This window comes from Peromyscus californicus, unplaced genomic scaffold (assembly GCF_007827085.1).
Source record: "Peromyscus californicus insignis strain IS unplaced genomic scaffold, ASM782708v3 Scaffold_5__1_contigs__length_169319896, whole genome shotgun sequence".
In the NCBI taxonomy this organism is placed as follows: Eukaryota; Metazoa; Chordata; class Mammalia; order Rodentia; family Cricetidae; genus Peromyscus; species Peromyscus californicus.
The window spans coordinates 32,174,427-32,185,908 of record NW_026294573.1 but is presented as its reverse complement, the minus strand read 5'-3'; the positions used below and the strand labels follow the sequence as shown (position 1 = coordinate 32,185,908).

The 11,482-nt window shown below is 45.6% G+C and overlaps 1 protein-coding gene across 1 annotated transcript; it reads right to left on the bottom strand.

The window, feature by feature from the left end:
- Positions 1-2,173: 2,173 nt before the first annotated feature.
- LOC128096351 (palmitoyl-protein thioesterase 1-like) lies at positions 2,174-9,941 on the bottom strand. The gene is made up of 3 exons (XM_052715816.1): positions 9,812-9,941; positions 2,956-3,053; positions 2,174-2,293 (listed from the first exon to the last, which is right to left on the bottom strand). The coding sequence occupies exons 1-3, from the start codon at positions 9,939-9,941 to the stop codon at positions 2,174-2,176; spliced, it is 348 nt and encodes a 115-aa protein (XP_052571776.1).
- Between the last annotated feature and the right edge of the window lie 1,541 nt (positions 9,942-11,482).

Here is an 11,482-nt window from a genome sequence, read left to right as displayed (position 1 = left end):
TTGGCTGAACTAGGGGGAGGTCTTTGGCTCCACCCCTTGGCATTCCTATAAATAGCCCTTTAGAAGAGTGGAGGGGCCAGTGGATAAGGATCCAGGCCCTCCTGAAGTTATCCTGTGTTTCTATCTGTTTCTCTCCCCTCTATCCTTCTACCTAATTTCTTATCTCTCTCTCCTCAAGAATACCCTGGGGTAAAATGTGGGAGCTGCTCTCCCAGGTGGCCTCACACAACATGAGAGTAAGGTGAGAGAGTGGATGAATGAGAGAATGAACAAGTAAAGAGTGAAATAATGATGTAATAATATATTAAAGAAGGTAACAGAATAGAGAGAAGAAATGTGTGAAGATATGTAACTGTGTGGAGACAAGGAAAATTAAGCTGTATAGAAAAGAGATGTAACTGTGCATAAGAGGTATGTGGCTGGGTGGAGAATGCATGGAGAAGTAATAATGTGGAGTGTATCTATGTGGAGACAGATTTTCAGAGAAAGATTTTTTAAGGTGAAATAAAAGAGAAAGTTAACATAAGAAACTGTGTTTCCTTATTTACCTGTCAGATAGATAGAAATTTATATCTAAATACCCTCAGACAAAAAAGGTTCCTGAAGTCCTGATCCTCTGAGGGCTTCTATTCATAACCCTAGAGCAGTTCTGGGAGCTTTGTTAAACCTGGTCTCATAGGGGCTCTCAGAGACTGAAGTGACAACCAGGTAGCCTGCATGGGACTGACCTAGGCACTCTGCATGTTTGTTACAGTTGTGTAGCTTGGTCCTCTTGTGGGACTCCTAACAGTGGGAGCAGGGGCTGTCTCTGACTCTTTTACTGGCTTTTGGGACCCTACTCCTCGTACTGGGTCGCCTTGCCCAGCCTTAGTACATGGGAGGTGCTTAGTCTTCCTGTGACTTGATATGCTATGTTTGGTTGATATTCATGGGAGACCTGCCATTTCTTGAACAGGAAGGGAGGAGGAGAGGATTGGCGGGTGTGTGATCAAGGGTGGGAGATGGGGGGAGAGACATGAAGGAGAGAAGGAAGGGGAAACTGTGCCTAGGATATAAAATAAATGAATAAGTAAATAATGAAAAAGAAAAAAAGCAGAACTTACCTTTTTAATTTTCTACCAGAAACTAAGACCCTATCTTTCATGGGAGGTATTGTGCATCTCTCAGTCAATTCTTTCCTGGAGAAATCAAAGATGACTGTCAACTGTGAAGGTCAGATTGGAGTGTATCAACACTCACCTCACAGATTAAGATATTTAATACACCATGGGTCCCCAACCACAGCGTTACAGATCCTCCTCCCCTAAGGAAGGATACAAACACAAATCTCTCATAGAATATAAATCAAGAGAGGCTGGGGGATGGATCAGTCAGGGAAGTACTTGTCATGCAAGTGTGAGCAACTGACACTGTATTCCAGGTTCCCCGGAAAAAAGACAAAAATCCAGGCAGGGCAGTAATCTGGTGATATCAGCTCTGGGGAGGTAGAGACAGGAGGGCCTCTGGGGCTTCTCAATCAGCCAGGCTATCTTAATAGTGAAGCTACAACTTCATGGAGAGACTTTTTTTTTTACCATCCTCATGCTCATAATAGTGTCCAGCATGTACACACCAATTCAATAAATACAGTTTAAAAATTTGAAAGTAAAGTAGAGAGCTGGAGTGATGGTTCAGTGCTCAAGAGTGTCTGCTGCTCTTGCAGAGGACTCACATTCAATCCCCAGCAACCACAAAGGGCTGCTCACAATCACCTGTAACTCCAGCTTGAGGTGGTCTGATGCCCTCCTCTGACCTCTGTGGCATTGCACTCTCATGTGCACAAGCCCACCCCTCCCCACCAAATATGCATATAATTGATACAAAATAAAAATTTAAAAATTTTCTAAAATGATAAGGTAGAGGAAGACACCCAACACTGGCTTCTGACCTCCACACTCATGCTCACTCATGTGCATACACACAGAGGAACCTGTACACACACACACACACACACACACACACACACACACACACTCAAGCAAAAAGAAAATAAATTAAGTCCACAAAGCTTCCACAGGGATGTTTTAAGGATAACTTTCTTTCATTGCTATGAGAGAATCGGAATCATTGCACTCAATTAATTTGAATAGAAGAAACATCAATTTCGTGTATGTGCTACCATGGAACAGGATACTTACAGCATCTGGATTTTTTTAGAGACAATAACAGCAATGTACCCTTGCTGCAATTTAGGATTCTTAGCAAGAATCTCACACACTTCAGAACTGGCATTCAAGACGTTGTTCTCCACATCCTAAAGAGTGGACAGTGAGAAATCAAAGGTGGGACTGTTGGTAACTGGCATCTTCTCTAAGAGGGGAACTGACTTAAGTTGTTTGGGGGTTTGAACGAGAATGTCCCCCATAGACTCAGATATTTAAACACGTGGTCCCCAGGTGGTGCGCTGATTGGGGATGATGGGGGAGGTGCAGCCTTGCTGTAGGAAGTCTATCCCTGGGGTGGGCTTTAAGGCTCACAGCCTTGCCTCACTTTCAGGTTGCTCTCCCTGCTTCCTGTTTGCACTGGAAGCTGTGCTCCCTCACCTTCCTCCTCCTGATGCCATGTCTTTCTGCCGTGAGGAACTCTTATCCCTTTACAACCATAAGTCCATACAAACTCTACATAAGTTGATTTTCATCATGGTGTTTTTATCACAGCAACAGAAAAGTGACTTGTACAGGGCGAGACCCTCCTGTCTCCATTAGAGTCATGAGCAGGATGGCACATGCCAGCAATGCCAACACTCAGGGGGCTGGGGCAGGGAGATCAAGTTCCAGGCTAGCCTGGGCTACATAGAAAAATCCTGCATTCCAAAACAAAATCAAACAAAACCAGTGGTGATATCGTTTGCAAGGCAAAGTATTCAAATGACACTGTCTGTCAAACTCAGCAGCAAACCTTTAGCTGACATCTTACCTCCATCAGGTTCTTCCCAATCTCTAGAGGCACAATGTACATTCCAGGTATTGACTTTTCAACAACCTTTTTCAGGGTGTCTATGTTTATCATGTCTCCTAGCCAAGAAAAACAAGCATGAGAATCATGAATCAAAACATTGCTTTAAAAGATTTATTTAACTATTATTTTGTATAAATGGGTGTTTTTCCTACATGATTGTCCGTGCATACATTGTGTGCATTAACCATGGAGGCCAGAAAAGGATCTCAAGTCCACACTGGAACTGGAATTATGAACATTTGTAAGCTGCCATGTGGGTGCTGGGAACTGAACCCAGGTCCTCCAGTGCTCTTAACCACCAGGCCATCTATCCAGCCTTACCAAACAGAAAATTCTAAAATCCAACATTGAAACACAATATGATAGAAAGAGACATTAATTTGGTATGTGTGTGCATATTTAGTGAAAGTGTGTGTGTGTGTGTGTGTGTGTGTGTGTGTATGTGTGTGTGTGTGTGTGTGTGTGTGTGTGTGTGTGTGTGTGTGTGTGTGTGTTGGGTAGACTGAAGAGATGGTTGAGTGGTTAAGTTGTGCACTGCTTTTGCAGAGGGCCCAAGTCCCAGCACTAAGGTCTGGTGACTCACTACCAACTGTAACTCCAAATTTGAGTTCAACTCTTTCTTCTGTCCTCTGTGGGTTCCTTCACATATGACATCCACACAAATTAAATTTTAAAATGTTTTTATTTTTATTTTCTTTGTGTGAGTGTTTTTCCTGCATGTATATGAACAACCTGTGTGCCTGGTATCTGAAGAGTCAAGAAGAGGGGGTTGAATCCTCTGGACCTGGAGACACAAGCAGTTGTAAGCTGCCATGTGGGTGCTGAGAACCAACCCTGGGTCTCTGCAAGAGCACAGACATACATGCAGGTAAAACACTCATACACATAAAAGAAGAACAGTTAAAACTCAAAAACAGTTAAAACTCAAACTCATACACATAAAAGAAGAACAGTTAAAACTCAAAAACAGTTAAAACTCAAAAACATCTAAATTAATAACTAAAACCATAAAGAAGGAAAGGGAAAGGTCATAGACAAGTTTCCAAGAAGGCAGGAAATGGCCAACAGAACCATAGGTCTTTAATGAAATACAAATTAAAACAGTTCTGATTCCAACCAGACAGACTTTGAGGACATGGAGAAATAGGAGCATTTGTGTCCTATTGGTGGAAAAGTAACAATGCAACCCTGTGGAAAAGTATGGAACTGCCTAAAAAGTAACTAAGCATGTAATTATCAATGACCCAGTAATTCCACTCCTACCTTTATACACAAGAGAAATGTAAACAAACATCCAGATAAAACCTTACACAAATGTTGACAGTAGTATTGTGGTAATAGCAAAGGTAAAAACAGTCCAAACGTCCATTGCTGGATGAATAACCTGTGGTATAGTCACACAATGGAATACTATTCACCCATGAATAGGAATGAAGTACTGAAGCATGTTACAACCTGGATGAACCTCAAAGCATGTTCTGTACAATAACCCCACACAAAAGACAAATCATCCACAACTTCACCTGTTGTGTCCAGAATAAGAGACCCCACGGCACAGAGAAGAGGGGGAGGTCATCAGCAGTGAGAGGAGGGGAGGACACAATGACTTCACCATCTGGAGGTTTGCCTGGTGCTCACAGTTCTGAAACTAGAGAGAAGCTGTGGTTGCCTCAGCTGGTGAACAGGCTCAAGGCCACCGAATTGGGCAATGAAAATGGTGAAGCTGATGTCCCATGAATTTCCCTCAGCAGGAACAGATAAAAGAACACTTCCTGTGTAGATGTGTCTGTCAGGAGCTAACAAGCTGCAGAAGGACATGTGGGGCTGGAGAAGCAGTCCCACTAATAGGGTGCTTACCCAGCATGCACCAGGCCCTGGGCAGGACCCCAGGACTGTGTAAACTGGACAAGGGGGCACACATATGGTCCCAGCCCTTGACAGGCAGAGGGAGGAGGATTAGAAGTCAAGGTTATTCTCGGCTGCTCATCACATTAATAAAAACAACAAAGGGGGAGTCAGGTGTGCTGACACAAATCTGTAATCTCATCACTCAGAAGACTGAAGCAGGAGGATTGCCAGGACCGGGATGAGGTACATGAAGTGCCTGAGGCACACACAAGCAAAGGCTAAAAGTGAAAACCAACTCCCCTGCTTCTCAGATCCTGACAGAGTGACACAAACAATTAGAATTTAAAGAGCCTGCACCCCAAATGGACACCTGGTGTGAGAGGAGTCACTGTGGACAAATAGTGAGCTGCCCACCTTGTCTGCTCAAACAAGTACACAGAGGGCAAAATGAAGGGGGCCAGGTAACTGCTCTTAACTGTGGTGAAAGTGTCCCACTCCTGCTGGGGTGCAAATGTCTAAGAACCAGCCTGATGTGTTTCTGTCCACAGAGTATACACATAGTTCATTATAACTCTTATGTCTGTTCTGCTCTGGATAATCTTTCACCCTGCATTACAGACATTCCAGAACAGCACAACTCTGCTCAGTGACAGCCTGAGAGCTGGAGAGGGCAGCATCCATCTCACATCCTCTGTGAGCCTGGCTCTAGCCCTGGGGTCTGGTGCAGCCTTGCAAGAGCTGTCCATCTTCACTGACTAATTCCTCTCTGTCATTTTCTTTAAGCCATTCCAAAAAGATCAGCCTCAAACTGCTTCTGTCAAGATGGAAACAGGTCTTCACATGGCTAGTCCAGTAATCAGTGCCCAGGCAGCTCCTGAAGGACCTATATAACACAAATCTCAAAAGGTCTTATTAATAAAAGAAACTTGCAGCCAGATATTGGGGTGAATGCTGGAAGATCAGAGAAACAGAACAAGCCACAGCCAACTTCACCTCGCCAACTCCTCAGCTCATCTTTTTTCCTCAGGCTGAAAGCCTCTGAGTCCTCACCTGAATGGATTTCAGCTGAACTGCACAAAAGCCTTTGGGTCCTGGTCCTCAAGCCTTATGTACCTTTCTGCTTCTTGCAATCACTTCCTGCGATTAAAGACACGTGTCCTTCCTAAGCAAAGACAAGAGATCCCAAGTGCTGAGATTTAAGGTGTGGGCCACCATGTCTGGCTCTGTTCCCAGTGTGGCTTTGAATCACAGAGGTCCAGATGGATCTCTGCTTCCTGAGTGATAGGATAAAAGGCGTGCGTGCCACCACTGTCTGGCTTCTATGTCTATTTAGTGGCTGGCTCTGTCCTCTGATCCTCAGATAATTTTATTAGGGTACACTATTAGGGTACATAGTATATTGGGGTGTACTATATATCACCTCAGACCTATCTACCTGTGATCCATTGACCTGCTCTCTTCCTATTTGTTGTTGTTGATGATGCACTTTTGTTGTTGTTTGTTTGTTTGTATTTAAGGTGGGGTATTACTCCAGACTGTGCAGGACTCACTAGAATCTCACTAGTGACAAATTGATCCACCCTGGCCTTGAACTTGCAGCCATCTACCTTCCTTTGCTCCCCCAGCCCTGGCGCTGCAGGTGTCAGCCCTCACTCTTGGCTTGTTTCCTTCTTCAGGGATCATTTTCTTCACTGGCTTCCAGGATACTGACCTCTCCTGACCTCCCTCCACCCCTCAGGATGTTCCCTCATGTCTCTCTCCTGGGCTGTTTCCTCACTGTCAGCTCCACCTCCAGAAGCTGAGGTGTCCCCACTCCTGGCACATTCACTCCTGGGGTGACCTTACCCTAGGACAGGACTTTAAGTTCAAGCCAGAGGCCAATGGCTCTGAGCTAAAGTCCCCACCCTTGAAAACACCTCTGTAACACCTCCCAGGTCTGTGCAAAGGGCATCAGGTTTACTAAATCCAAAGCTGGGTGTGCCATCGAATGCCTGTAATCCCAGCACTCCAGGGTGGGACAGAGGGATCGTGAATTCAGAGTCAGTCTGGATCACACACTGAGCCTGGTTTTGAAACAAAGTGCTTCTAATTCAACAGAGTGGTCCAGTTTTTGTGACCCCCACAACCTGGAAAGTAGCAGAAGGACTAGGAGTTCAAGGTTGCCTTTGGGACCCTGGAGTTGAGGCTCCTGTAATCCCAGCACTCAGAAGGAGGAGACAAAAAAATCATGGGAGACTTGAGTCTAGCCTGGACTACATAGTGAGCTCCAAAATAGCCTTGACTATAGACTGAGACCCTGTCTTAAAATAAAATAAAAAACAAAATAAAATAGAGAGAAAGAAAATAGAAAGAAACATCATCCTTGTATAATATCAAGATCAAGGACCCCCTGGGCTACATGAGACACTGTCTTCAAGATTCAAATTAGCTAGGCATAGTTACACAGTCCTATCCCAGTAACTGGAAATTAGAGGCAAGATGAACAGGAGATGAAGGGTATCCTTGACTACATAGAAAATTCTAGATTTCCATGCACTATATGGGATTAAAGAAGTCAACACAAGGCTGCATGTTTCTACAGTGGGTAAAGACATGTGCTGCCAAGATAATGACCTGAGTTCTGTCCCTCAGACACACACAGGGGGAGAAGAGAACTGACTCCACATGTGGCAACCTGATCTTATGTGAGTGCACACACACAGACACAGACAAACAGACACACACACACACACACTAAATAAATAAATAAATAAAAATATAAGAAAATAAAAAAATTAAAAAAAACCAAATCATTTAAAAGCCCAAACTAACAAAAAAACCTAAAACAACAATAATGCTCACTTAAAAATTAAGGCCAAAACCAGGATCCAATTACAGATTGTGTGTGACAAGGTCTAGCTACATGTGTCAGCTTGGCCTAGAACTCAGGCTCCTCCTGCATCTGCCTCCTTAGTGCTAGGACTCCTGGCTTGTGAAAGATTATTTGGTTTAAAAGAATAGTCTTTCCTCTCTCTCTGTCTTCTATCTGTCTGTCTGTCTGTCTGTCTGTTTGTGTCTTTCCTCTGTCTTTGTCTCTGTCTCTCTGTCTCTGTCTCTCTTACACACACACACACACACACACACACACACACACACACACACACACACACAAACACACAAAGTCCACCTCAGATAAGCTCACATTCCCAGCTGTTCCATCTTGGTAAAACAACTTCACTTTCTAATTGTCTAAGCAAAAACTGTGGTGTCATCTCTGCCCCCTTCCTCTCTCACACCATATCTAAACCCTGATGTCACCCTCAAGTATATCAGAGTCCCACCACTTCCCCACACTTCCTGTTACCACACATCCCTCACTATGCAGCTATGAGCCACAGGCCTCTCTAGGGTTGAAGGTCCTGCAGTGTCCCCTTGCAGCTCTCTGTGACACCTACAATCCAGTCTCAGCACAGCAACTAGAACAGAAGTCAGGACATGATGGGACAAGACAGACAGACTGACATGCCTTTAATCCATGGGCCTGATCCCATAGAGTCTCTCCTCCACTTCTACATCCATGGAATGTGCCTGGTCCTGATCCCTCTTCCCCTCATCCCAGGAGAAAAAGAACAAGTGACTACCTACAGGATGAAGTCAGGGGTCTCCAGGACAAACAGGCCACTGAGCTGAGTCTTACACGGGGACTCTCCTCAAGAGGAGTCTCCAAGAAAGTCAACCTTCACAGCTAATAAATCCAGATCCTCAAGACCCTGAGAAATGCCTGTTGTCATCTCTGTGGACAAGCAGCCTGAATTCCCTGTGATCCCAGCTGACTCTGTTCCTCTGTCATCCCTTCTTTTAAAGGACAGCTTCTCCCCAGAGCTCAGAGCCACAGCTTATTTCAGGAACCACTAGAAGGGGCCACATGACCATCTAGGGTCACCAATAGAGTGATCCTTTCATTTGATTTTTAGGTATAAATAAATATATATAATTATATATGGGTCTCCCTATGTAGCTCTGACTGACCAGTAGATGGTCATGTAGATCAATCTGATCTCAAATTTGTATATATCCTCCTGACTCTTCTTCCTGAGTGCAAGTGAATAACTTTCCTAAACCTGTACTTACAAGCACTAACAATGGACTTTGAATAATTCTTTGCAAATTTAACGTAGGCAGCTTATGCTACCCATCTCCTCAAAAGTTCCCTTACACCAGTCTTGAGAGTCCCAACAGACGTGTCCACCCTCTCTTCCCTGCTCCCTCTGCTCCTGCTACACTGATCTGGACACTTACATGCTCAGCTCAGGGCCTTTGCCTCTGCTGCTCCTTTGACCACACATCCACATGGCATCTTCCCCCATCCACTTCAGATCTGCTCAGCAGTCACTCTCCAGGGAATCCTTTCCTAACCTTGCTCTCTACAAGCTCATGCTCACACCTCCAGCTCTGTCTTCTTCCAGGCTTTCTGTCTGTCTACACTGCACTCACCACCATTTGACACATTTCCCCCATTTCTCTAGAGTGTGTTTCCCCACCGGAAAGTGAGTTCCGAAAGGGCGGACAGTTCAGTCTGTTTCCTGCTCAGGTGTAGTCGTGCTGTGTGGTGACTGTAAAAAGGACACACAGGTGATTGACTGGTAGATCTCCATTCAGAGAGTGGAGGAATGAAAGCGTGAGTGTGCCGCCAGCTCTGCAGGGACCGACGGCCTGACTGTCAGGTGCTGCTGGCTGATGCCATAGCTGCTAGGATTTCAACAAGGGCAGCATAAACCCTAGCAGTGCACAGCTCTCCCTGAGCGCTCACCAAAGACACATAACTCCTTTCCTTCCAGTGCAGAGGGGTCCTCACATCACAAAACATAGTTCAGGCAGCTGACCTGGAATCACTGTCCTGCCTTTCGAGCTCTGGCTCTGCAGATGTGAACCTGGACAGGAAAAGGAAGAGTGTTGCCTGCCCTGTGTCCATGTACTCCTCACTCACCTTCCTCATACCAGATCACCAGAGGTGTTGGTGATTCTGACTCTGGGTCTACACTCCTCAGCTCCCAGGCATCACAACACCAGGACAGAAGACAGACAGACAGGAGCCACTGGGAACCAGGTAACACCATCTTAGCTCAGTGACACTAACAGATGCATGTGTCCCTGGGAGGCAGTCAGGGAGCCTGCTGGGACCCAGGTGACCACGCCCCTCCAGGAGACAAAGCTTGAGCTTTCCTTTCAGGAAAACCATTGCTGACACATATTTATTCAGAGCTTACCACAGACCGGAAGCTGTTCTTCTGCCCTTCAATCAGTCTATTTCAATGCTCTCATTATATACTTGAAGACATGGAGGTGACAGTTATGTGTCATCAAGGAATTGAACTATGACTCCTCTCTCGGGTTTATTTTAGCAAACAAGAGCTGTCTGTTCTTTGACAACTGTCCAACTAACTTTGGGATGATTTTTTTTTGCTCCTATTTAGTTTGTATCCCTCCAAACAGAAGACCTAAAATTTTGCCCTCCGACCCCTGCCCCTTTCTTTCAAAGTTATCCTTGCCATCAGGGCTGCTATACTGGCAGCAGTTGGAACCTTCCTTAAAAGAGCCATGGTCACTCCACTCCCGATTATCTATGTCCCTCATTCCCCTGCACACCTACACGACCTAGGTCTCACATATTCCAGAAACTTCTGGTGACCAAGAGGTGACTAAATAGTCCCCAACGTGAAGCCAAACTCCAACACCCTTCCCTGCCTCCTGGCCCTGGCTGTCCAGAAACTGGCCATGTAGACAGGCTTACCTCAAACTCACAGAGATCCACCTGCCTCAGCTTCCTGAGTACTTGGACCACCGACACACCTGGCTTCAAAACAGAACCTTTAAAATACCTTTTATTTTAGCCACCCCTCATTCTAGGACCTGGGCTCCTTATCTTTAGCCTCACATGACCCCAGTTTTTGTTTCCACATCTGGGAACTGTGTCCTTTGCCCATCTACCTCCGACAGGCAGCACACTGCCCAGCCAGCACCTCTTCCTAGACTCTACCAGCTGGACCACCCACCACCCAGGCCTGTACTGGGTGTCTCTCTTAAGCATCCTCCATAGAGGTCTGACAGCCAGATGTTCCTCCTCAGTCTTATCAGCAGCTTTTTAGTCAGGCAAATTACCCACAGGCCTCTGCTGGGTCTGCCTGTCTACCTAAACCTAAAAGTCCACAATTTTTGCTACTCTCCAGTCTGCCTGGGTCTCCCCAATGAGACTTCACCTAACTCTGTCTCTGACCTCCACAGATGCCTAAAACTGCCCCCAAAATTCATTTCTTGTTCTTCCTGCAGCCCAAACCTGCAGCTCATTCACTCTGCTGCTATCATTCCCATCCCCGGCCCTTCACAGCTGTCAAGTACACAGAACCTCTCACTGCTGTCTTGAATCACCTCCACATTCCCTCTGGGGGACCCCTCTCTGCCTAGACTGCCCTCTCCTCTGAATCCCTGCTTTGCATCTCATCCTCCTTCTAAAACCCCTCCTTCAATGCCTTTGGGGAAATCTTGCCTATAATAGTGGTGACTCAGTCCTTTAATCCCAGCACTTGAGAGACATGAGCAGGTAGACCTTGTGGTTCGAGGCCAGCCTGGTCTACATAGAGAGTTTCACTATAGCTGGGGC